Source organism: Paracoccidioides brasiliensis (genome assembly GCF_000150735.1).
Source record: "Paracoccidioides brasiliensis Pb18 unplaced genomic scaffold supercont2.17, whole genome shotgun sequence".
NCBI classification, from domain to species: Eukaryota; Fungi; Ascomycota; class Eurotiomycetes; order Onygenales; family Ajellomycetaceae; genus Paracoccidioides; species Paracoccidioides brasiliensis.
In genome coordinates this window covers 155,356-181,535 of record NW_011371374.1, presented here as the reverse complement: position 1 = coordinate 181,535, position 26,180 = coordinate 155,356, and the positions used below count along the sequence as shown (strand labels likewise).

Sequence of the window (26,180 nt, the reverse complement as noted above, 5' to 3'; positions counted from 1 at the left end):
GTATGATGCAAACGTGATAGCTAAATGGTCTAATGATTATGCAGATTTTTGATGTTAAAAAATCCTCCACATGTGCGAAACCCCTGGAAGGAATGAAACTTCCTCGTTACCCAAACCCAAGGAAAATAAACAGGGCACCCAAGCCATGGAACTTAAAAGGGGGACTGAATTTCAAACCTCTTCCTTATGCACTAACACCCCTCCTCCACCGTCCTTCTCCGCCTCGTCTTCATTTTGGTTCTTCCCAATGCTCGCATCTCTTGTCCTCTTGCCATCCAGCTTCCTCTTATCTTCCTGCATCGTCCTTATCAACACACTCTTAATCCGAATCTTATACCCGTACTTGTAAAACACGAACGGAATTGGAATTATCATAACTTCCAGCAGTCCCAAGAGAGTACCAGCCCAGTTGGGCCCTAATTTCTTGTAAAGTGCCGGCCCGACAAGCGGAAGCACACCACCAAGAGTACTTCTCATGACGGAATTGCCTGCCATAGCCGATGCGGCATACACGCCATAGCTGAACGTTAGGTAATTGGATGCATAGATGAATACAGCTGTATTGCCCGCACCAAAGGGGATGCCGGCGAGAATTGGCGCGATCCAGTGGATTTCCTTTGGAGCACAGGTCCACGCAAACCAGAGCTCGCCGGCTGGAATTAGGACGGCGGCTATACAGACGACAGATACCATGGATTCAGGTGGCACTTTGCCCGTTTCTGGATCCGCTTTGTGCCTGTTGATCATGCGGCGGAGGAGGGGTTCGACGGCAACGGTTGTAAGAGAGCCGACACCCATACCGAGGAAGGCAAGGCCGGATTCTCCAACGGCCCAACCGCGGATTTGGCGGAAGACGATTGGATAGGCGACAAAACAGAGGTATAGAATGCCGTAGACTACGGCAATGTAGAAGTTCCAGAAGATGCTGAGAAGCGAGAAATGGGGGCGCGAATTCTGTCAATTAAACTGGACTGTTGTTGTGTTGCGGCGTTTTTAGAAGGGATTAAAGTAGGAGAGAGAGAGCTTACCAAATCGGCTCAAGTATTGCCATTGCGAATGGTCTGCTTAGGTTGACTTTTAGGACTTCGGTCAGGGAAGCTCTATAGTCGTATCGGCTCCACCAGCGAGAGTCACCTGTTTCTGCTCGAAGACGCCTGGCTTTCTTCTGAAGGAGCACTGGAGTATAGGTTTCCTTCACGAAGCAAAGAAGAGCCAACGCAATTCCGGCAAATATCATCGATAGCCAGTTGGTCCATCTCCATCCCAGGTATTGTGTTACATACCCACCGATGATGGGTCCAAACACTATAATACACTGTTAATCAAGCAAGTTGTGGCATGCAGAGGGGTAACCTTGAGTAGGCTTACCTGGCCCATTTAGGGGCCCAATACTCCAAATGGAGTATGCTAGAGCTCGATGTTCATCATCCACCAGATCTGCTACTGAGCCAGGGGCACTGGAAACCATAGCACTGCCTGCTATAGCGCCAAAGAACCTCATGGCAATTAGCACTGCGACCGATTTGCAAACCCCACACGGTAAAATTAAAATCATGAACAAGGACATGCTTGCAATCGAGACGGGTTTTCTGCCGTACATCTCACTCAACGGAGCTAGAATGACAGAACCTATAGCGAGGCCAATGAGGTAAAAGGTCAAGCCCAGTGTCACTATGATCTCTGAAGTACCAAACTCTCTAGCTACTTCTGCAAGGCCTGCAGTATAGCTAGTAGAATAATGGATCCTGTTTCATTGCACCAGTATCAGGTGTGAGGGCCTAACGAAAATTCGGCAGCTAGTAAAATCAGTGGACACTTACACAGTAAATGTGCTCCAAGAAAGACATCCTATCATCATCGCCTTGGATCTCAAGCGGAAATTCCTCGGATTCGCGGGGTCATGTTCATCCTCCCAATCCACTTCATAGTGGGGGTCTGAGGTGCCCGTAGTGCCGACGGACGTGATCTTCGTTGATAACGGTGGTTGCGAAGCTCTGGAGATCTGGGGCGTTATGGTTTTATCGGGATCATCAATTGCAATTTCTAAGCTGTGTTCCGACGCAGTTTTGGCACTGGAACTGGCAGAAACACGATGCTGGCTTTCTGTGAGGTTTAGTGGAGGTGTCGAGCTCCATTTCTCAGGGTCAGCCATCGGTCAAACAGATGGAGCGCGCTGAAGGGATTAATGATGAGGTCAAAAAATCTGAAGAATGAAGCGCGAAATAGATTGCGCTTAAGGGATTCATTTGGCGGGAAATGATGTTATATAATCGTAAGCAGCGCGCTCAGCATTTAGAGAAGTAACAGACAACTAGAAACAAAGAGCATAAAACGGATATCAACAAACATTGAAGAGCCGTTTTACTGAGGAATGAGAACGAGAGACAGAGAAATACGAAGAGCATCTGCTAGAAGATAAAAGCAGAACGAAAAGCACTTTATCAAGTTGTGGAGTTGTGATTTTTTCCCTACATGTCTTTAACTTGGGCTTGTTCAGTCCCACCGGAGAGGTGTAGCCGAACGAGGGCCTCCCCTCCACAGAGGGAGTGGGGGGCATCAGAGGCTCATGGTCTATCGTCGCCCTCACCAGGTCGACAACATCCCAGAGGAGAGGCGAGTTCCAAGCCCGCTTCCGGCATCTTTAGCTCAGTAGAGGCGACCGATGTGGGGCAGACCAGGATAGGTTCACATGGGGTTCCCATAGAGAGGGAGCAGAAAACTCCGTAATCACCAATAGCCAAAACTAAGGTGCGGTTTTCCATTGCATAAAGCCACCGTCCAGTTTTCAATTGAAGGTCTGCTCCCCTGACTTCGTGGCCTGGGAGAAGCGGACGCGGGGAAGTAAACCCAGCTTCAAGAAGAGACGAAAAACCGTCTCGCAACAAACACTTATCGTCGCTATGCAGCATAATTCTGTCTTCCAGAGCTGGAGACCCCAAGGAAACCCGGGGCCCATGAGTGCACAAAACCCGTCTGTGAACACTCAGGAGATAATAACGTTTACGCATTGCGATTGTCAGAGTCAAGACAAGGTCACATGAACAGGAATGGCCATGTCAGGTGGTGACACCTGTGAAGTTGATTCATCCGTGATGATATGAGAAATTGCCCCGTTGCAGAAAATGGGTTTTTATGTGCCGGATTGCCGGTTTAACAGCCAACCCCGGGGGAACCAGAATTGCATTTTTCCTTTCTTTTCTTTTTTCCAGGGCAGAGACAGTTAGCCCTAATTCACCTTGCCCACCAACGTCTATCTGGTCGGCATCTTTTTAAGACCGGGGTTTTGCCGTAGAACATGGTTTTGAAAGTGGGGCCCACGTCTTTTCTAGAATCATGAGCAACTCTCTTATACCATTATTAATACATCTCTCTCTTCAACGTAACCTCCCTCAATGAGGGGTGGCGGGTGGGTTAGAATTAGAATCAGGGTTGGTTAGAGTAAGGGTTAGTTAACAACCGTCAAAGGGCATCATAGAGATTGGTGTGTAACTCTGTGTGAGATATGACTAGTGTATGTAGGTAGTATGTAGTTTTAAATTAAGGGTGTCATTCGTCGTCAGAATGTTTAACTACACCCCGTTGAAGGTTTTTCCAGCCGAGTTTTTAACCCCACGTTCAACTGTCCGCCCTCTTACACTCCAGGGATCATGCCCCAATTGCTTCGGAATGTTTCTTCCAATCAATCACCGGGCTCGTAGCGTTTTCTGATTCCATTTGTGATCGAACGAACCAACAAGCAGCGCAATCTGATCACGCTAACAGGGCGCGATGATGATGTGACGGTGGGTGGCGGAGTAACAAGAATCTAGATGGCTCGTTTCGTTTTTCATGGTTTGGATTTGGTCATAGTTAACTACAAGAGCAATTTGGACCTCGGTCTTCTGGATTTCAAGTTCTTATTATTAATCGTTGATGTGCGTTGTACCCCTCCACGCTCATGCCGGTGAGAACCAGCCGTGCTTACGAGCGTTCGAAACTTTATGTAGATAAAGGGCTGGAACCCTGTTGATATTTTCGTCTCAAGAGCCGCTACAAAGGCGGCACATGGATAACTTAAAAGGCAAGGGGAACCGCGGTTCCATATTTAGGTAAAAGGAAGTACTGTTATATACATTCATACATGCATTTTCACATTACATACATAACACATGGGTGATCGTGCTTATAGTTATTATATCCTGATATTTCATAGAATAATAGCCAGAGCTCGGGAACAATGGTTTAACAGATATTCGAACAAATGAATAGGGCAATTGGGCGAGGGCTTCTCGTATAAGATATCACAATCGGGTATATAACAGAGACGAACAAGCACGAAAGACAGAGGGTATCATGCAGTTTCGTCTGTATGATAGAGCAGACATTATAAAGACAGACGGTAAAAGCGTAACTTCATAGACATGTAAAACGCAAAGACCATCGTGATTATCAACAACAATACTAGAACAGAAAAGAAAAGAAAAGAAAAGAAAAGAAAGAAAATAAAAAAAAAAAAAAAAGAAGAAAAAGATATCAGTCCTTATTAATAACTCTCAAGCTACGACGAGGATTCAACATCACCCCCAAAAACGTCGGCTCTTGTCCAGCAAGCAGGTCGTCTGTACTGCTATTCATACTCCCCAGTCCACCAGCAAGCCCGCTAGCAGGCCGGAAATATCCCGTTGAGTTGCCATTGTCGGGATGACTTAGGGCAGCGGTGATATTCGACCCTGACTCGCTGTAGGACGACGTGAGCTGTGCGCTTGTGCGCTCGGAGAGGTTGAGTGGAGCGGAGGCCCCGAACTTGTCACCTGTCGACGAACGCTGGACTGCTGCGACGTGGCTCTTGTACAATGCCAGTTGACGGCGATAAACATAGGTACAGAATCCTAGATATACGGCTAGGATAAAGAGACAGCCCGCGATCACTCCGGCGACTATGGCGGCAATGTTGGGCCCTCTTGGTATTTCACCGGGTGATCCGACGCGGATTACAGAGCCGTCTGGATTCGTCACGACATATGTGATCGGTTTCCCTGTTGCAATGGGGCCGCCAGTGGCCGCCTTTGCGGGTGCGGTCACGGTTGCCCTCCCTTGATCATCGCCACCAATGACTGATTGCACTGCCTTGGGGACTCGATAACCATAAATACCGCTCAGACCCTTCATGTCCTTCTTCTGAGAGTCTTGCTGGTTGAGGTCATTCCCACCTTTAAAAGCGGCGTATTGGTTTTGCCATTTTAATTCGGAGGCATCGAAGATGTAAACACCAGGGCTGTCACAAGTCAAGTCTTGCCCTACATATCCGCCCGTCGTGATGATTTGAGAGTTCCAGATATTGCATGTGTGGCCAGCTCGGGCTGGAGGGACAGACTGGCCGTCCGTGTTGACTTTTATCCAGGTGAAACTGGGGATGGTGAGGATCCACATGTCGTCATACTGTTTTTGCTTTCCATATGGAATTAGGTTTTGTCCGCCATAGAGGTAAACCTGAATACTGCTACCATCTGCGGCAGATGCAGCTACAGCACAAGGGTTAACACGAATTTCTGGAGTTTGCCCGCTGGTTGCCTGTTTGTGCCATGTGGAAGTTTCAATGTCATAGACATCAATAACATTCATCTGCGTCTATTGATCATGAAAGTTAGCTTGTCAGTTTGTTGATGGGCAAAACATATCAAAATGGGGCACAACATTAAAACTCACAAAGGTCGCGTTTGTCCCTCCTGCTAAACCCAAGATGATCCCCTGCTTCCCAAATCCAGGAACATATACCAAGACTCCGTCAGCGCGTTCGGTGAACCCCGCAGACTCTTGGAGCCCTCCCTCTGTGATATTCCGCCATGCGCCACCCTCTCCGGCGGCTTTACCCCCTTCCAAACTCTCTACTTCGGGGTTTTTATATCCAGGGAAAGTGAACTCAAGTAATGACTTCAGATAGACACGCGGGACAGACAGATCCCATCCCGTAGTTGTATATCCGTCCAGATGTCCTCCAAAGTAGAAGCCCCTCCCCAGCTCTAGAACTGTAATTCCTGCGCCTTCTGCAGATCGCTGAACTGGTTGATCTCCCGCATTGGAATTGCTCCCTCGGGATGTGCGAGGGTTCGTATACTCTTTCCAACTCGCAGATAGGATGTTGTACTCCCATAAGCTGAAATTCGTGGGAGCTTTTCGGGGATTATCTGAAAATTCTCCGCCATATAGGAAAATCGATTCAAGGGAATTCCAAAGGTATCCCATCGAGATAGCAGGTGGGCCATTTGGTTTGGGGAGGCCACTAAATTTGGGTGCTGATATATCCCAAGTGCTCTTCAGATCAAGGGTTAAGAAGTCGTTGTCTGTTACAAGAGGAAACGGATATTAGCATATTTGATCATTTCGTTTTACCTTTAAACCCCGAAGAGAAGTGTGTTTACATACTCCAAGTATTATCCCTCTGATTTGAATTTGCAATCGACCTTCCTCCATAGATATATAAGGTCCCATTGACCACTGCCGTCTGCTGTGACCATCTCTTACAAACATCCGTCGAAGTGACATCACGTCTCAGTATCCGATTTACATTCAACGGTTTGGATATTCGATTTGATCCAGCCGTCCAAGCCCTCCCAGCCACCCCGATTCCGGACCAATGATCATTATAAAGGACATTAGCAAAAAGAACGAAAGCAATAAAGCGCAGTATTAACGGAGGCATCGGTAGATGTGAAAACCATCAACCCCTTTTAAAGAAAAATTTAAAAAAATAAATAAATAAAATGCCCTGGAAAGTTGTGTCACTGGGATCCCTTTGCCGGACAAAACCGGTCAGGAGGAGTGCAAGAACCCCCGTTGGTTAGATTTTGATATTCTCAAGTTAGCAGCAGCTCATCACAAATCTTTCAAATGATCAACATTGACGTTGTCGTGACAGATATGACTCAAACATATCGTCGACTGAATAAAAGCTGTTGAAACCATGTGCTAATGTGAAGAGGATACCCTATTTGGGAAGATGTCTTACTTGGATGGGCATAGCCAATCAAATATAGAAACAGAACTGGGATTGGATTGTTGAGAGTTTCAAGGATGGAACTTGCTGCCAGAAACCATCGGTCATAGTGATGATAATGAAAACGAACATCTCAATGCTCCGTGGTCATCAAGGATCCATCATAAATGGCAAAACAACTCCCGGTAGATAGAATCCTTTCGATCTCTTTTTGACGCTTAGTTACAATCAACAACGCTGAAAAAATGCAAAAAGGGACCGTTTCCCACCTCCAACTGGCCAATGATAAGAGCAGTGTGATCCATCCCCGAAGCAGGCTGCCAAAATCCTGTTGTGTCAGATATTTTCAACCCGAAATAGTTAAACTAAATAAATAATGTAATCAATAAGCGAGCAAACCATATAAGCGAGCGAACCACTTCCCACCCTCCATACAATGAGAAATGCTCTGCATCAAAAATATCAATCACACAAAGAAATAAAGCCTCTACTCAGGAAGGAAGGCTTCTTTTAGTCATTCAAGCACTTAAAAATGATCAAATTTCAAGTGTATGAGCTGCAGCAAAGCTATATGAAGTCTCTTATACAACTTTAACTCTTCACATATATGGTCATACAGCATGTGTTGACACACCCTCAAAGAACTGGAAACTTAGTCTTATAGAGGAAGAATCTCTTGTTCAATGGATTCTGACCATGGATGAGTGAGGTCAGCCTCTCTGAGTTGCAGCTGTATGAGAAATGACCAATCTTCTTCTTGCTAGTTGAGAATCTAACCCCTTACTCACAGTGGGTGAATGCTGAGTATGAAACTTTGTCAAGCACCATGATGAGCTGAAATTCAAGTTCTCATGCAAGTATGATCATCAGCAGGCTCTATGTGAGGATTCTGAGATTATCTGTGAGTGATTTAGGCTCATATGAAACACTATTGCAAAGTATGGGATTCTGGAAGATGATATCTACAACTTTGATGAGACAGGGTTTCAGATGGGTGTAATTGAGACTGCCAGAGTGATGACTGAATCTGAAAGAGCTGGGAATCCCAAGTTTGTACAGCCTGGAGATCAGAAATAAGTGACTGTTATTGCTGAAGTCAATGCAACTGGCTGAGCCTTGCATACAATGATTATCCTCAAAGAAAAGATACATCAATCTTGCTGATATGAGACAAAAGGGCTACCATGTAACTGGGGTGATTGAAGTCAGTGAGAATGACTGAACCACTGACCAGCTGGGCTTGTACTGACTGAAACAGATGTTCAACAAGAAGACTCTACTCTGTACAAAGAGCAGATATCAACTGTTGATTCTAGACTGACACTGAAACCATGCCTCAGCTGAATTTAATCAATTTTGCACTGAGAATCAGATCATTGCCCTCTACATGTCACCACATTCCTCCCATCTTCTTCAGCCATTGGATGTTGACTGCTTCTCACCCCTGAAAACTGCATATAGACAGCAGATGGAAAATCAGATGCAGCTTAGAATCAATCATATTGACAAGAAGGAGTTTCTGGGTCTCTATCCTGCAGCTCAGATGCAGGCCCTGATTGAGAGCAACATCAAGAGCAGCTTTAGAGCTGCTGGGCTGGTTCCATATGATCCTGAGCAGATTCTCTCACAGTTTAATATCATGATGCATATCTCCACTCCTTCAGTAACCTCCCACAGCTCCCAGGCCTCCTGGGTGACAGCCACACCACATAATGTATGCCAATTGGAGCAGCAGGCTGAGGAAGTTAAAGAATATATCAAGCACTGTATACAGAGCCCACCCAGTTCAACCAATCATGCCCTAAGTCAGCTGGTCAAGGGATGTCAAATGGCAATGCACAGTGCTGCTATTCTAGCAGCTGAAAACAGAGAGTTAAGGACTCAAAATGCCAAACAAAAGAGAAAGCAAGAAAGAGGCTGTACATATGTAGCTCAAGAGGGTGCTTTGAGGGTTGAAGAAGGCTTGAATCATGTACAAAGGGTCAATGGATGGGAGTAGGGGGTGGTTGAGACTGCTGAGTTGCAACCACAAAAACATGCAGCACCACAGTGTAGTGTCTGTGGGATTATTGGGCATACTGCCCATACATGCTCTAAGTGTATAGAAAATAATTTATAATGTAATTTGCTAGTTTTTCTTTATAGTTGAGGCTTTGAAGACATTCTCATTGTATAGAGAGTGGGAAGTGGTTCGCTCGCTTATATGGTTCGCTCGCTTATTGATTACGTTAGTTAAGCGCTGACATCACCTGCCGCAGACGCGATATCACATGATATGGCGACACCATTAAACTCTGCGTCCAAGGCGAGGACGGGGCATTATTCTCGCAACCGCGAACTACAGCCTTTTCTTCTGCTAAGCCTCGATTGCTCTATCAGCAGCAGTGTATGTCGTTTTTGTTTGGAAAATGTCGTCGCGACCGGAACTGAAGGTAATGTAATTTTCTGAACTCTCACGTCTCCTTGAAATTGCTCGCCGAACTCAGCTCAACGCCGATCTAACACGTCTCTTACAGGTGGACGATGAGGGGGGGTTCATACGGTTCTTCCGGTCCCTTCCCGCTAAGGATGACTCCTCCACAGTCCGTGTCTTTGACCGGGGTGATTTCTACACCGCTCATGGTCCTGATGCGGAGTACATTGCCCGGACCGTGTACAAGACTACCTCCGTCCTCAAATCACTAGGACGCAGTGATTCAGGAGGTCTCCCATCTGTAACCATGACAGTGACTGTATTTCGAAACTTCCTTCGCGAAGCTCTTTTCCGATTGAGTATGAGAGTGGAGATATGGGTGTCACAGGGTGGGGGGAAAGCAAATTGGACGCTGGCAAAACAAGCCAGCCCGGGCAATCTGCAGGATGTGGAGGAGGACTTGGGAGCTAGCGGTGCAGCCATGGATTCTTCACCTATTATTCTTGCAGTTAAAATATCCGCTAAGGCATCGGAGGCTAGATATGTTGGAGTCTGTTTTGCCGATGCCACTGTCAGGGAACTTGGTGTGAGTGAGTTTGTGGATAACGATCTTTACTCCAACTTTGAGTCCCTGGTTATTCAACTAGGGGTCAAGGAGTGTCTGGTTATGGCGGAGACCCAGAAGAAGGATGTGGAACTGGGGAAAATCCGGTCTATTCTTGACAGTTGTGGAATCGCAATTTCGCAGCGGCCCATAGCTGATTTCGGGACGAAGGATATTGAGCAGGATCTTGCGAGGTTGTTGAGGGATGAGATGGCTCCTGGCATATTACCCCAGACAGATTTGAAATTAGCAATGGGCTCTGCTGCAGCTTTGATCAAGTATCTTGGTGCTATGTCGGATGCATCAAATTTCGGTCAATATCAACTATATCAGCATGACTTATCGCAGTACATGAAACTAGATGCATCGGCTCTCAGAGCGTTAAACCTGATGCCTGGTCCACGCGATGGCGCGAAGAATATGAGTCTGTACGGGTTGTTGAATCACTGCAAGACTCCAGTGGGAAGCCGATTATTAGCGCAGTGGTTGAAACAACCACTGATGAACCACGCCGACATCGAGAAGCGTCAGCAGTTGGTAGAAGCCTTTGTGGTAGACACTGGGCTCAGACAGACTATGCAAGAAGATCAACTACGGTCTATCCCTGATCTTTACCGTTTAGCGAAACGATTCCTGCGCAAAATGGCCAACCTGGAGGATGTGGTGAGAGTATATCAAGTTGTAATCAGGTTGCCCGGATTCATCAACACCCTCGAGGCCGTTATTGATGAGCAATACCAAGAGCCTCTTGAGACAGAGTATACATCCAAACTGCGCAGTCTCTCTGATAACTTCAGCAAGCTGGCGGAGATGGTTGAAACTACGGTCGACTTGGACGCGTTGGATAATCACGAGTTCATTATTAAGCCTGAATTCGACGACAGCCTCCGTATCATCAGAGAGAAGCTCGACAAACTGAAGCACGACATGGACGTCGAACACAGGATGGTAGGAAAGGACTTGAATCAAGACACGGACAAAAAGCTCTTTCTCGAAAACCATCGAGTTCATGGTTGGTGTTTCCGGTTGACACGAAATGTAAGCTATGTGCGTAAATAATTTTTGATTCTATAAGATTCTAATGGATCTACTCAGGAAGCGGGTTGCATTCGCAATAAACGAGAATACCAAGAGTGCTCGACCCAGAAGAACGGAGTATACTTCACAACGTCGACAATGCAGTCGCTCAGACGAGAACATGACCAGCTATCTTCAAACTATAACCGAACACAAGCCGGTTTAGTTCAGGAGGTGGTAAACGTCGCAGCCTCCTACTGCCCATTGCTAGAGCAACTAGCAAGCGTTCTAGCACATTTAGATGTCATCGTCAGTTTTGCCCACGTATCTGTTCATGCTCCCTCTGCATACGTTCGACCCAAGATTCATCCCCGAGGAACGGGACATACGATTTTAAAGGAAGCTCGTCATCCCTGTATGGAGATGCAGGACGACATCTCCTTCATCACAAACGATGTCTCACTACTCCGCAATGAGTCCTCATTCCTCATCATAACCGGCCCCAACATGGGCGGGAAGTCCACATACATCCGCCAAATCGGTGTTATCGCTCTCATGGCACAAACGGGTTGCTTCGTACCATGTTCTGAGGCCGAACTCACCATTTTTGATTCTATCCTTGCTCGTGTGGGAGCTAGTGATTCGCAACTCAAAGGGGTTTCGACATTCATGGCAGAAATGCTTGAAACCGCCAATATTTTAAAATCAGCGACATCGGAGTCCTTGATTATAATCGATGAGCTGGGTCGAGGAACAAGCACATATGATGGCTTTGGTCTTGCCTGGGCGATATCGGAACATATTATCACAGAAATCAGATGTTTCGCGTTATTTGCTACCCATTTCCACGAACTAACGGCTCTGCAAGATCGTTATCCCAAATCGGTGAAGAATCTTCATGTCGTGGCGTTTATTAGTGATGGGAAAGACGCGAAACGAAATGAGAGTGCGGACAGAAAGAAGCGAGAGGTTACTCTGTTATACCGGGTTGAGCCAGGTGTCTGTGATCAGTCCTTTGGCATCCATGTGGCAGAACTCGTCCGTTTCCCTGAGAAAGTAGTGAATATGGCACGGCAAAAGGCAGAGGAGCTGGAAGATTTCACCTCCACCGCAGCCGATAACCAGCAACAGGCTGCCTCTCTAGATGAGTACTCCACCGAGGAAGTTGCAGAAGGGAGTGCCTTGCTTAAAGCCATGCTCTTGAAATGGAAAGCTGAGATAGAAGCCCCGGGCAATGAAAACCTCACCTTGGAGGAAAAGAAGAAGAAGATGCGGGATATGGTAGAAGCCGACGAAAAACTCCGAGATAACAAGGTATTTCAGGGCATAAAGGCTCTATGATTTAATCGATGTGATTATCGTTTCACCTGCTTTTTAACCTCTTTCTAATTTTACTCTTCTGTTTTGGTCTGGTGTTGGCGAAATTTGGTTAAATTGGGCCAATATATATAGGAGTTACGGAGGCATCCTTGTCACTTTAATTAGATCTCATAAACTCTTAAAGGTTTCCCTATTTAATCCCACTTTTCCTAGCTACCCCCCATAGACACATCGGAGAGGTTTACATCAAAAGGGGGGAATTTTCCCTTGAATGACGTCGATGCTCTGCTGGACCGCGACATCACGTGATCACCCATCTTCAACCTCAATCCACAAGCTCGATTCTACGGATGAAAAATAATTTGCCTCCTACTTTCGCCCTTCGGTAACTTGTTGGATTTCTGTGTCGCCGACTACGATTGGCTTCAGACTACGCCACTGCACCGTGCTTAAGCTTCCTGAAACCGAATCAACCTCATAGCTACAACTGGCCGTGAATTAGGCACTTGGTGCTTGTGGAAACGTTCTTCCCTTTGCATTCATCCCAGGCATGCACGAACGATAGCACTTAATTGATGCACCCTTTCTCAATCCTCGCGCTTGGCATATTCGTAGCTGGCTACATTACTGCGCGGTGGGATCTAGTCACCCGGTTGTACGAGTTGGCCATATTTGCTTGGGATCACGGTGTGGTTGTACGTTTGCAGTTCCCCTAATAATAATAATATAATAAAATAAAAAGAAAAAGAAAAGAGAAAAGAGAGAAAACAACCTATCTCCTCCCGTGGCTCCTAGAGACTGACAGGGATAAAACTGTATTAGACTCGCGCTACTAAGGGATTTATTGTCCTTTCAATTTTCTACTTCCTTTTCATCATCCCGATCAATCTCATTGTGACGCGAGAGATAAATTCGGTACACATCCCATGCGCTTCTTCTCCGACAACAATAGCCTCCCTTTGCTTACAAGTTAACTAGCATCCTCGTGCGGTGAGCCACGGAATATCGGCGCGGGAGCAGCTGCGGCGCCGGGGTTCGTTCTAAGGGCAGGAGAATGATAAGATGCTGAGTGATGGTTTACTGCGGTTGTTTTGGCCAAATGACATACCAAAGTCCACATCATCCGGTGTGATCGTGGGGTGGAGGAACTCAGAGTTTGATCTTTTTGTGATTACCGTCTTTGAGCATGTGGAAGTAAGTCCTTGTTCAAACCCTTTGTTGTGTGAGCAGTTTCTGACGCATTTTCTATCCCCTCTTAGGTGCGAAATGTCGAAAATGCACTGCGAACCGGCATTCTGTTCCGCAGCAGCCCCCATCCGATATCTCGGATAATGGCCCTTTGCGGGAAGAACTCGATGCATGTCTTGGGCTCGACAAACCCTACTGAACTACCAACAGCGTTTACCCCTTCCCACCTCTATATCATATGGAAGCCGTCTTCTAAGGTTCCACGGATCTTCTGTCCTCCTGAGATGAAGCTTTCCATCCAGATTATTACGTTCAAACGACCCCATCCCACGCACATGCAGTTTATGTCCTTGAGGCCCATATCTTTAATTCTGGAGGACAAACCAATAAGTTTAGAAAATACTGGAGAGGTCTTAGACGATTTTGGCCAGGCAGAGGTCAAGGCGAAAGCGCAAACCCGGAAGCTTGTCGAGAAGTTGAAATTCCACACTGTGGTTAAGCATGTTCCTTCACCAAAGGAACAATTTCTCCCAGCAATCATTAACCAGGTCAATTGTTCCTTCGAATTAGAAACGCTTCTTGTAAAAAATGTGAGTTTGATTGGTGCCCGACCAAAACGCAGCCTTAGTGTTGGTGAACGGGTTGTTGAATCTGCGAGCACCGCATGGGACCTTTTCTACATGGTTTTGTCTTATGTATTTCTGGTATGGATTTATCCCGTCATTACGAAAGGGTTTATTGCAGCGCTCATCAGTCATCGAGTCGTGGCTGAAGTTGTTTTGGGTGTCCTCGAATGGCGAGCTCGCCCAGAAGCTGCTGCACTAAAGGATATATCCGCTACAGCTCAACAGATTGATATACGACTCCAGCAATTTTGTTACTGGCCAATTCAGTATTTGACTTTGCGAAAACGGAAAGATGACTGGGAGAGTGTGACAAATAGCCATCCAGACTATATAAGGTTCTACAACAGCCTGTGGCTAGTGGCTAATGATGTGATAATTGGGATTGCTCTTGGATCCTATATCGTCGATAACGCTGATTGGGTAGCGTCACAAATTAACTCGATTCTCTCGTTGTGGACGGTCGAGGGTTTACAGCGGACAATATCTTGGCTTATGGGGTGGCCTGCAGGTCTGAAACTTAACAACGAGCTGGCTGTTTTTATGGGTGATTTGTTTCTGTGGGTCATAGAACATTGGGCTAGTAAGTTCTAATCCTCCAGCCCCCGTATCTTGCTTGCGCATGCTAAAACTCCTCAGGCGTTCTGACCGGCCTTAGACCGTTTCTCCGGCATGTAATCTATATGATTGGATGCTCTGGCTTTGCCGGTGCCAGTATGTCCATTGCCATGTTCTCTGACCTACTATCAATTTTGACCGTCCATATCTACTCCTTCTACATCGCGTCCGCCCGCATTTTTAACTGGCAGCTTACTATCATAATATCCCTATTTCATCTTTTCCGGGGCAAAAAGCGAAATGTCCTCCGCAACCGGATAGACTCGTGCGACTATGACCTCGACCAATTACTTTTGGGCACGATATTGTTCACGCTTCTCTTCTTCTTGCTACCCACCATTATTGTATTTTATCTCACCTTTGCTTCTGCCCGTATGATTATAATATCCCTTAAGGCAACTCTAGATACTTGTCTTGCGTTTTTGAACCACTTTCCGCTCTTTGCGGTGATGCTACGCGTGAAGGATCCAGGGCGCTTACCAGGTGAGATTATGTTGTCCACAGATCTCTTTTGATTCAAGTCCTTCCCAGATCCACTAACACTTTCCGTGTGCAGGCGGTATTCACTTCTCACTCCGAAAAGCCCCAACACCGCCATCAACACCTACAACAGCCGAAATGCCCACCACTTCAACCTCATATATCCATCTCCAGGTAAAGTTATCTCTATCAATTTCCATTTCCCCCAGCTTCAACTGACGCCTTGTTTCCCCAAACAAGTCCATACCCCTCTCCCTCCGCCAAATGTTCGACCAGTACTTCCAACTTGGCCACCGCCTCCGCAAACATTACCTTGCACCTAGCGTAATCCTCTGCCTCGTAACAGGTCGCTTTGTTCCCCCCATACATCGCCGGAACATGTATAGCTTGCAGTATAGCATGCTTCCTGCCCAGCGCGTCGGGATTGCGGAGGTTTGGTCGCGGTTGACGGAGAAGAAACCCCGCACGGCAAATGTGACGGCACCCGTACCGAAGATCCCGAATGGATTTCCGTATGACAGGAGGAGGGGAAATCGGTCGTAGGGTTTTTCAGGAGTGGAGGAAATGCTAGAGTAGCCTTCTGGCACTTGTCTGGCTTTGTTGGAGCTTCTACATGTGGAAAGGGCCGGAAAGGAGTTCAGGATTGGTCCTGGCTGCCTAGCGGGTTCCAAATGATCTATTAATGTTCAGGACATAATCCTTGCTACTATGCATATAGTCATATTATTACCTCTCTTCTTCCTTTTCTGTCTCCGTAGATCGGGCTAAACATGGAGGCCGCTGGTCCATCTTCCTTTCGTAAGCCCAATTGGCGGAAGAAGGTAGTAAATAAGATAATCTCACTAGTGGGACTAGTGGAAGAAATTTAGGAACATGGAAATGGACATGGCATAGGCTAAAATTTGAGGACTCTGCGGAGCTCCCCGATTGATAACGATCAATATACCAACTGCGTAATCAAAACATGAAGTTACAGAAACATAAGGAACTTTCCATCACCGCAAGGTAGAATGCGCAACAAACTATATGTATATATTATATACACTAACCATTTGAATGTTTTAGAGTTGAACTGAGACATAGAGTTGAACTCAAAGAGAAAGATAAACCTAATACATTTCTTTGTGATTATCAAAAGCTGCCACATATCAAGGTGAAGATCAAGAATATGCCTCTGAAACTTGAAAATTCAACTTCTGCGAATGTTGTGCTTCAATACATTGAGAGTATATTCAATACAGATATACCCCTCAATGGATCATTGCAACATCTTACTCTTGAGAGCAGCTTATGCCCCTACGGACCTTTTTACGATAAAATGGCCATATCTAAACACTACCTTGCTAGCCCTTGTCAAAACTAACACAGACCAGGCAAGCAACGACGTAGATACCCTCGAACATAAAGAAGCGGAAGACAATAGCTTGCAGGGCCAACGCCCCCAACTGCTCAGCTGAGAATCAACTGGGCAACGAAGTCCATTTGGTGAAGTTTGCCCGAGATACATCTGACGGAGAAACACATTAGGTGGTTAAAATGCTCTCTTTATTTTAATGTGCCCAGCCAGGGAAGAGGTTGTGGGGTGGGAGTTGGGTTTATATATACGACGGAATAGGTTGGTGGCTTGACCAAGTTCTTTGCGTAAGTTGAACTGAGAAGACATGATGTGATTCCGCGGGTTATAGCTGCAGCATTTTGTGGTTGCTGCTATCGTCTTCCTTAATGTTGTGCCCTCTTACAGCCCTGAACTAGCCCAATTGATATGGGGAGAGGGGAAACAGAACTTTGGAAGCCTTGAATGGCGAGGTAACATCTGTCCTGAAGGCAAGGGAATTCATCAACGGCTAGGGTGGAGGAAAGGTTTGCAGGTTGCGCAGGTGCCATTGGACTGCCGATTGAAGGGAAAGAATACAGCATCGGAGTTGGGAGCGGGGTTGGCAGGACCCTACCCCTGATCGGTGATGCGCAAAGCTTTCAGATTGCCCCCTTTTCCGTTTGAAAAATGCCATGCTGCCCGGTGTCCGAGGGGTGGAAAAGCTTCTTCGCCTCGAGCGACAGCCTAGCGCTTTTGTGCTTGGTAGACTTGTTCCATATCTTTGCAGGTCTGTCTATGCAGCAGCCTTGGCCGGTCTCAGTCGAAAATTGGCAGAAATCTCTTGAGATAATTCTGCCCACTTTAGGAAAACCTGCGTTGGGCTGGATCGTGCCCGATGCCATTATCTGGCATCATCGTAGAATAGAGTGATACGTGAGCTGAAGCCTTTCAGAGGTTGCGGCAACAGTATCAGTTCATGCGATAATCCAAAAATATGGGAGCAAAGGAAAGAATACTGGACACAAAGAAACCTCAGGGCCATTATGTCCTCACTGGACTGGACCTGTGCAGAAATCACAACCGCATAGAGCCTGATGAACACAGCACTCAAGTTTCACCGCGGCGACATTGTTGTCATGTGTAGTGCCAAACAGATGAGTGTAAAGGAGGGATAACAACAACACCTGTATATTAAAAAGCTCATATAAACCCACATTCTCATTTTCTCCTCTTCTCTTTCTCTCTTCCACCTGCCCAGACTCATACACAGACGCACTCCAACTCTTAATCATTCTCCTAAACACACACACACACACACACACACTCTCTCTCTCTCTCTCTCCGGCACCCATAGACACGTTCTCTTGACGCGTACCACGGTATCTGATAAACGTCCTAACCATCTTCTTGCCGCGTCGTTCATACACAAGGGCTCAAAATGCACGGGGACTGGGGCATCGAAGAGGACATCTATCTCGCAACCCTGCGGCTTGGGACGGACATCTTGTGGCATGAGATGGTACGCGACTTTGACCGCAGATTTGGATACGCAACCGCCAAAGACATGGAATCAAGATACAATAAGAACCTAAAGCCAGGCAAAAACGTCCATCTAGACCAAAAAGGTGTATCAGACGTCATCGACGATTACCGCCACTACGGACCAAAACCTTCACCAAGCCCCTTTGAAGCAGAAGTCATTGCAAAGGCATTGAGTATCTTGGCCGAATACCCTAATCGCCGCTTGTGGTAATGGCCAGGTAAGGACCAGGTAAGAAATTTGTTCTCTTTCCCAATTGCAATTTGCTGCTTATTCTCCTCGGCTGCTGGCACTTTTCTGTGTGATTTCCGCCGTCTACCCTCCCCATCCTCAACCTGTAGAGCAATGTCATCGCATTTTATGGATCATCTTCATCGTCTTCACGTGTTTCGCGTTCTGTATTTCCGTCGTGGCCTCCGTCTCCTCCCAACACATTGGTTTTCGTTTTGCCACCCCATAGTTCCGAACCTCCCCAACCCCTCCTCCTAACAACCCACCCTGCCAAACACCAGTCCCTTTTGAAGGATACATCTCATGGTCTTTCTGCAACCAAAATCAGTATTCCATGCAGAATTGGTGGCCAGTGATCATCATACAAGGATTCCTTTTCAGAAACTCAGCATCGCTCTCCTTGCTGCTATTGCGAGCTTCTTCCACCATCCCGTCCAGTCCTCGTTCTTTAAGAGTTTTCTACGACGGAGCAGCGTCAATTCCCGAAGAGAAGGAGGGACAAACTGCAAGGGACGGAGGAGACATACCGAAAGGCATTTTTGGTATTCCTCAAAGACTTTCGTACAGTCCTTGTCGGTAGTGTTTCCACGGAGATACTCTAATTCCAATCCAAGTTAGCCGTCGAAGCTGGGCCAACGGCACTTGGGGCTCCATACTTTCGCTATACCACTTCAAGAAGCATGTTTCATATTTCCTTGAGAGCATCGGTCAACTTTCCTACATCCCACAATTGCATATAAAACAACATTTAAAGTAACTTTTGAAACATACTCTTTGACGTTGTTGCATTCTGGAGCTATAGAGGCTGACATCTTGTGGTACCCGACAAGACTCTGCAAGCAGTGTCAGAACAGTGAGAATCCCTTCTGGGATCTGGGATCTGGGATCTTGAGATAGAACAAAAGATGTTTCTTTTCCTTTCTTTGGAGCTCAAAGCAGATAAGTCAGCAATTTACCGGTGCTCCGGATTAACATTTGTCCATCTCAGCTTGTCTTTTGAAGTTTAATTCTGCCCTTTCTGCAATTTATCTTTCTCCAAGAAACCTCGGACCTTGTATATTTTCATTTTTGCCGTGTTTACGCAGCAGTTCATACGGCAAAGAAGCCCTTCGTTCCTCGTCCCAACCCCTCGTGTGTTCCATTTTCCGTTTATTGTCTTGGAATTCGCCTACGAACTTTTTTTCGAGAAATGCAACGGTTACAGTTAACGAGTTATGGAGATCGCTAAAGACTTTGCTTCGTATGAAGAGCAAGCGAAGACCGCCCTTGTCAAAACTGTCAGGTCTGCTACACAAGTGTCTTCGCAAGACCTGAATTTCCACCGTTCTTTGAATGAGGATATATCCGAGTCCGTTGATGAGCAAAGCGCACGCCTCCTCAGCCTAACCAATTCCATCCTGAAAGTTGCAACGTCCGGATCAGGACTGCGCATCCCCGAACTACACAATGAAGATGACTTGGAAGACAACTGGAGATCCATTGTGGACGTGATTGATGAGCTCTTGGAAAAGGCCGATGCTTGCCTTGATGAATTTACTGGCGTAATCAAGAAACTTAGCCCATCGCAAGAGCAACGAAGCGCCGCACTCAGCAAAAGGCCCGCAACCGCTCAATTCCCTAGTGTTTATGACTTCGGCCCATCCAAAATTTCCAAGCCGCAGCTTTTGTTCACCTCTCGTCCAAATAATAATGACACTTCTCCTTTCAAACCATTACTCCGATCTAAACCTCATGCGATAGCTCCATTATCTGAAAGCCTTGGTGAAGCTGGCCCCAATGACACTATAACCTTGTAAGAGCACTCCCTTTTTATCCCCGGATCGTTTTGAGCTGGACGTTCAAATACTAATATAAATCCGTCCTTTCCTTAGCTACAAACATCCCTACGAGACCGAAATACGTAATTCTCCTTATCCCCAATCAACATACTCAATATCCCCACCGGTCGAATATAAATCCTTTGATGCTACAACCGCCACATTTGTGGATACCCTAGAAGGAGTCCACTCCATGCTTGCGGAACTGAAAGAAGCCACCGAAATAGCCATTGATCTAGAACACCATGACGTGCATTCGTACCACGGCCTTGTTTGTCTCATGCAAATCAGCACCAGAGATCAAGATTGGATTGTCGACACATTGAAGCCATGGCGCGAGGAATTGCAGGTGCTAAATGAAGTGTTTACAGATCCCAAGATCTTAAAAGTGCTTCATGGTTCAACTATGGATATAATATGGCTTCAACGTGACCTAGGTCTTTACATTGTTGGTCTCTTTGATACATACCATGGATCGGTAGCGCTAAATTACCCTAAGAGGAGTTTGAAATTTCTCCTAGAGAAATTTGTAAACTTCAAGGCGGAGAAGATATATCAGATGGCTGATTGGAGACTGCGACCTCTTTTACCCGGCATGTTTGACTATGCACGATCAGATACCCACTATCTTCTTTACATCTACGACCATATTCGAAACAGTCTTGTGGAGAATTCAACACCTGCCCACAAATTGGTAGATTACGTTCTTGAGAAGTCTAGACAAGAAGCTCTTCAACGGTATGAGCGTCCAGTTTATAACGCAGAAACGGGCGAAGGAGGTGGCGGGTGGCACGACGTGCTTATTCGAAATTCCACCCTTTTCAGTCGAGAACAGTTCGCGGTATTCAGGGCTGTACATCAGTGGCGAGACAAACTTGCACGATCCGAAGATGAAGGCGTTCAATATATTCTCTCAAAGCAATCGCTTTTCAAAATTGCCCACGCCATGCCTCTGGATCCAGCCTCTCTTTTCAGAACTATCTCCCCTGTTTCCCCACCTGTCAGAGCCAGAATGTCAGAGCTAGTCCAGGTTATCAAGGAAGCAAAGCTTGCCGGCGCCACTGGCCCAGAACTCCGAGATGTGCTTTTCCCATACAAGCAGCGAACCGACGGATCCAAACCCACAACGTCCCTGTCTTTATCATCCCCTCAAGCTGGAACAGTTAGCCAGCCCGCTAGGGCCGCTAGGGCCGAGGTGTCCGAACTTTGGGGCTCCACTCTAGAACAGAAACCCCATCCACCAGTTCCAGTGCCACATGCCTTGGCAGCTACCGCAGAAGCATTACTGCTCTCTCTTCCCTTTCCAGATATGTCGACGAAAGTGTCAACCAGCACTATCTCGTTGGTAGAAGAGACTACTCTATCGCAAGCTAATATATCTGAGACCATCCCCGCTCCCATGAAACCCAGCAGTACAACCAATGAAATTTTCACGATTAAGCAATTCGGGGCGCCAAAAAAAAGAAAGATAACCCTATCGACAGACGGTTCAGAAGACATTGAGAGGGCTACAACTGCAGCTGCAGCTTCAACAATAATAACGCAAACTGGGACGGTCGCACTAACGGATGAGCCTACATCTCCCTCCGTCTCCGGTTCCAACGCCAGTTCTAAATCAAATCCACATAATTCTGAGGCCAAAGCAAAGAATCGTCGGGAAAAGAAGAAGCAGAAATTGGCATCAGCGCTTCAACAGCAACATAACCATGCCACCAACAACAGCAGTAATGGCGAAGATATAGCCAATTTTACTCCTTTTGACTACAGCAACGCCGAATCCTTCCTTCACGCCAAGTCTGTGGAGAATAAAAACAATGGGGGCAATGATGGACCATATCACGGGGGACACAAGCAGAAACGACAATTCAACCCGTACGCCAAAGCAATGGAAGGGCCACAGGGAATGCATAAAGTGAAAAAGGAGATTGAGGGGAAATCTTTTACTTTCCGAAAGTAGAGATTTGTTTTAGAGGGGAAGGAATCAGGTGGTTCACCCTCGGATGGAAGGATTTGAAGAGACATATTTTCTTTTATGTACAGCGGGCTTCTTTCATATATTCTACAAGCTTGTTCGCTTGTTTTTCGTTTCATTTACTTTTACCTTTTTCTTTCTTTTTCTTCTTTTTTTACGGCTTCATGGCAACGGGGTTGTTTTATTCTTACCCACTTTTGAAATTTTTGCCCTTCAGCACTGATTCGTTTCTGCTTTGCGATGGCTTTGAAACGTTTTCATTTTTTACATTGGCGCGTTTACAAGGGTTTTCTGCCTTCCTCATTTCTTAGTTCCCCCTTCTGTGTTCCCCTACCTTAACTGTCCCATGGAATGAATGGTTTAGTACAAGGAAAGGTAGTTAGCAATGGGTAGTTAGGAATTGCTTTATGAATAACATTAGAGATGGACAAATGAAAGCTTTCCCCTTTGCGTGTGCTTTAACACAAACGCGAGAAATCGGCGTAGGAACAGTACAGGATGTAGCTTATCTAGAGCAGAGATCGGAAAGGGTGGTGTCCTGCATTAAAAGCCATCCATCGCAATAAAACATAGCCAACCGAAACTCAACCGTATTCCCGCCCCTGAACCCCTTGCGGGTAACCAATGATTTGCAGGTTACACCAACTAAAGGTATATTTTCCGCCACCCTTGCGGTGAACGGAGTTGAATATCATATGATTCAAAGACATGCCTTCCGAAAGCAAAATTGATAGATGTAAAATGCGGTGGCTAGTTACAACATATCTTCAGATACTACCCATCCCCTGATATCAATCCGTAAAGGAGAAATATCAGGCCAGAGCTACTCTACCTCCATGTTCACGTCCACGTTAATGTCCATCCATGTCCCTCATGCGCACTATGCAGAGAATCCTTCGGAAGACTGTACTGTACGTCATTGATTATTTATCTTTATTCATGGATACCAGGCAATCACATCATAAGAGTTAACTATCAACAATGATAAATCGCCCTGCATCCCCAACGGCAACTCTACATTTCCGACTTGCAAATTGATTTATCGCATCCCGCAACCCAGATTAATGCACATGGTAGGGGGGAGGGGGGAGGGGGAAGAGGAGGACTTTCCACCTCTCTCATCAGTTCTTTTGTAAATAATCCACTTTTTATTGTGCAGGATACCAACGAAATAAGTGGGGACCAAGGATATTCAACCATTCTGTCCCCGGCGAGCCGGTTCCCTCGGGGCGGCCTAACGATCGATCTCCTAAGGGTTCAATCAGGAGGAGGTTAACTCTATTCCAGCTGAGGCACAGTACAACGACCATGGTATGAGAATTTTGTGGCTCCACTTGAGCCTGGATAGTCAAGTTCGGCTGTGAGTACTAATAAGTGTGGTGTTTCCGTTTATCCCTTTACCGAACCCATCACAATGGCCAAATCTTTAGATGAGATTATTGAAATGAGTCTCTGCTCTCTCGGCTTTTTGTTCTGAGCTGCCTTCTGAAAGAGCTTGATGATTTCCGATTATCTACATATCTGCATATCGGTACATACGTAAATAGATTCTAAGCTGCTGGGAGTTCTGTTCAACATCGTTCAGCAAGGGGATAAAATATGTTTGGAGACCAGCTGAAAGTGATGATGTCAATTAAATGATACGACTTTTCGCCCCCGATGCTGCTTTCTACGGGCAACTAACTACGAGCTTTCGCGAGTCAGTGAACCAGGGACTGCTTTGTCTTATCGTCAGGAAGTTTGAGGGTTACCATGGATAACCCTTAGGTTACCCAGATTCCGGAATTTTAGCCATTTTTGGGTTACAAGGTGTAAAGCATATTAGAGAAAGCGAAGATCGGATTAGTATATGCAGGAATCGATGGCAGACCGTTTTTCAAACTAAAGGAAGGATCTGCGGGCAGTTTGTGTAGAGAATAGTTTTATATATTCCGACGACTACGGGGTAGTTAGCTTTTGTTGTTGTTCATTTTGAAGAAGAAGAGGGAATTGGAGGATTTGAGGAGGTTGATGATGAGACAGGGGTAGAATAGTTACCGTAGTTCGGAAAACGAAGCCAAAAAAATACGCTCTGAATCATCCATTGCAGGTTAACTAAGTTCAGCAACTGTACTAACTAACTATTCGATGATTGCTTCATACAGCACTGATTCACCTTAGAAGAAGTAAGGCTTCAATGAAAGTTCATAATTATCTGTAACTGAAAAAGACTGTGCGATGAGTCTGTACAGTTAGACAGCGTTATTTGATTTGTAGTTAGTTATGACTTACATCTTATTAATGTGTTATAAGAAAAGATTATATTTTTATTATAGTAATTAATAAAGTGTACAAGTTTTTACTTAATTTTCCTTAAATAATATTAATCATCCATCTCTAAATAGTAAACTAACTAGTAAATAACAACTAATTACTTAACTATATTAATTAATTTATTAAATTTACTGTCATCGTCACAGTCACAGAAACTTGTCAAGTCGCCTTCTTAGCACTGCTGCTTCTTCATGTTATATATATGAGCTGGTTGTAGTATATATCAACACTGCAGAAGACTCTGAGAATCACTAATGATGCCTACCTAGAAGGCACCTATATCCCAATCTCAGTGCCGCCTCATTACATTTACTAATTTTAAATATATTTAATATTATATAAAATATATCATAATAATATATTTTAATATTTATAATATTAAAAACATTAATTAAATATTATATATTATTAAATTAAAAGAATTTTCTATGAAGATTAAACTAGAAAAAGAGAAATATTTTAAGACTATTATTATAAATAATTATAAGTATACTAATTTACTTGAAAATATTGTCTCCTGAATTAATTTCAGATCAATTCAGATTAATTCCAAAAGTTACCAACTACATATGTGAAATAGTGTGACTTGGTCATAGCTGCACTGCACCAGTTCTCACCAAGGTCAGTGGGTGACACTGCAATGAGAAGAGTCAGTGCATCACGGTGCATATTGAGCTGTGCTGACGGGTCTGAGCAAGGTTGCATGATCTCCCAACCTGGATCCTGAAGAGAAATTTGAACAAGGACTTTTTTTTTTATTTCTTGGCTTCCTGGTCCTGAATCCGTTCATCTGTTCCTGTGCCTGAAGTACAGAGAGCTTCATTGAGGTTCAACAAAAACAGCCAGGAAATTATCCTCCGAAGTATATCGCTAGAGTCCAGAGTCATAGATTCCATTGATTCCCCCTCACAGTGAACCCTCTCTTCTTCTAATAATTCGCATATGTACTGGTTGTATCATGTATAGATATATGTCTTTCTTTGCTTTTTTGGTTCTTCTTCTCCGGTAGCCTGTAAAGTTATCGGTGGGAATATATCCTCTAGAGTTCGTGACGTGACACCCAAAAAGACTCACCGAGACAAGGTAAATATTAGGGATGCATGGGTCATATCAACTGTGCCACCACACCCACCTCGCTTGAGACCATCGATTCCATCCATGTATCCTGTAAACCATTCAACAATGACGCTGTACCTTGATGATGACGGTAGTTAGTGAAATGGTAATGATGATGGTTGAGAAAAGGGGGATGAACTAATACGGTACTAATAGATGGCTTGCATCTGTGCCTGGAATCAGTTCCTAATCGACCCAGGTTTACCAGTTACCAGTTACCAGTTACCAGTTACCAGCTACCAGTTACGAGTTACCAGTTACCAGTTTCATCAGTCTCAGGTCCCGTCCCAAGTCCAAGGGCCGGGTACCTGAGTGAGAAGTTGTTATTAATTTTCAACTCACTAACTAGCTCGTTATCGTGAATATTTACCAATGAATAGTTGGTGACAGCTATGCTTTGTTTTCCCCCCTTCCCTCTGCATTTAGTCTCTCACTAAAACTTACTAAACCAACCAACCCTCGACAAAACCCATCCTCCAATCCTAGTTTTCCCCACCTTGCACCTCTTCCATCTTTCTTCCCTCTAACCCGTTTTTGTCTCTTATATTATTCCCAATCTCCATTCCCACCATCGTCATCATCACCTCGTTCTCCCTTGCTCCTCGTCGTCTTCTTCCTCTTTCATTATTCTTTGCCCCCC

At 45.5% G+C, this 26,180-nt stretch overlaps 9 protein-coding genes across 9 annotated transcripts; 5 read left to right on the top strand and 4 right to left on the bottom strand.

The window, feature by feature from the left end:
• Positions 1-171: 171 nt before the first annotated feature.
• Positions 172-2,152, bottom strand: PADG_08186 (uncharacterized protein; the record flags this gene model as incomplete). The annotated part of the gene is made up of 4 exons (XM_010765430.1): positions 172-925; positions 1,029-1,305; positions 1,369-1,745; positions 1,821-2,152. The coding sequence occupies 4 exons, from the start codon at positions 2,150-2,152 to the stop codon at positions 172-174; spliced, it is 1,740 nt and encodes a 579-aa protein (XP_010763732.1).
• Positions 2,153-2,564: 412 nt separating this feature from the next.
• On the bottom strand, positions 2,565-3,008 carry PADG_08185 (uncharacterized protein; the record flags this gene model as incomplete). The annotated part of the gene is made up of 1 exon (XM_010765429.1): positions 2,565-3,008. The coding sequence occupies one exon, from the start codon at positions 3,006-3,008 to the stop codon at positions 2,565-2,567; it is 444 nt and encodes a 147-aa protein (XP_010763731.1).
• A 1,504-nt stretch (positions 3,009-4,512) lies between these two features.
• PADG_08184 (uncharacterized protein) lies at positions 4,513-6,679 on the bottom strand (the record flags this gene model as incomplete). Its single annotated transcript, XM_010765428.1, has 3 exons — positions 4,513-5,607; positions 5,686-6,320; positions 6,403-6,679. The coding sequence occupies 3 exons, from the start codon at positions 6,677-6,679 to the stop codon at positions 4,513-4,515; spliced, it is 2,007 nt and encodes a 668-aa protein (XP_010763730.1).
• A 2,702-nt stretch (positions 6,680-9,381) lies between these two features.
• Positions 9,382-12,348, top strand: PADG_08183 (DNA mismatch repair protein msh-2; the record flags this gene model as incomplete). Its single annotated transcript, XM_010765427.1, has 3 exons — positions 9,382-9,405; positions 9,490-11,028; positions 11,086-12,348. 3 exons carry the CDS (start codon positions 9,382-9,384, stop codon positions 12,346-12,348), a joined length of 2,826 nt encoding a protein of 941 aa, XP_010763729.1.
• A 1,041-nt stretch (positions 12,349-13,389) lies between these two features.
• On the top strand, positions 13,390-15,779 carry PADG_08182 (phosphatidylinositol N-acetylglucosaminyltransferase; the record flags this gene model as incomplete). Its single annotated transcript, XM_010765399.1, has 5 exons — positions 13,390-13,521; positions 13,587-14,721; positions 14,778-15,239; positions 15,313-15,410; positions 15,477-15,779. 5 exons carry the CDS (start codon positions 13,390-13,392, stop codon positions 15,777-15,779), a joined length of 2,130 nt encoding a protein of 709 aa, XP_010763701.1.
• A 421-nt stretch (positions 15,780-16,200) lies between these two features.
• On the top strand, positions 16,201-16,693 carry PADG_08181 (uncharacterized protein; the record flags this gene model as incomplete). The annotated part of the gene is made up of 3 exons (XM_010765398.1): positions 16,201-16,241; positions 16,302-16,462; positions 16,524-16,693. The coding sequence occupies 3 exons, from the start codon at positions 16,201-16,203 to the stop codon at positions 16,691-16,693; spliced, it is 372 nt and encodes a 123-aa protein (XP_010763700.1).
• A 1,296-nt stretch (positions 16,694-17,989) lies between these two features.
• PADG_08180 (uncharacterized protein) lies at positions 17,990-18,304 on the top strand (the record flags this gene model as incomplete). Its single annotated transcript, XM_010765426.1, has 1 exon — positions 17,990-18,304. One exon carries the CDS (start codon positions 17,990-17,992, stop codon positions 18,302-18,304), a length of 315 nt encoding a protein of 104 aa, XP_010763728.1.
• A 145-nt stretch (positions 18,305-18,449) lies between these two features.
• On the bottom strand, positions 18,450-19,134 carry PADG_12445 (uncharacterized protein; the record flags this gene model as incomplete). Its single annotated transcript, XM_010765460.1, has 5 exons — positions 18,450-18,589; positions 18,688-18,781; positions 18,850-18,920; positions 18,979-19,016; positions 19,094-19,134. 5 exons carry the CDS (start codon positions 19,132-19,134, stop codon positions 18,450-18,452), a joined length of 384 nt encoding a protein of 127 aa, XP_010763762.1.
• Positions 19,135-19,536: 402 nt separating this feature from the next.
• On the top strand, positions 19,537-22,096 carry PADG_08179 (exosome nuclease subunit RRP6; the record flags this gene model as incomplete). The annotated part of the gene is made up of 2 exons (XM_010765425.1): positions 19,537-20,114; positions 20,194-22,096. 2 exons carry the CDS (start codon positions 19,537-19,539, stop codon positions 22,094-22,096), a joined length of 2,481 nt encoding a protein of 826 aa, XP_010763727.1.
• Between the last annotated feature and the right edge of the window lie 4,084 nt (positions 22,097-26,180).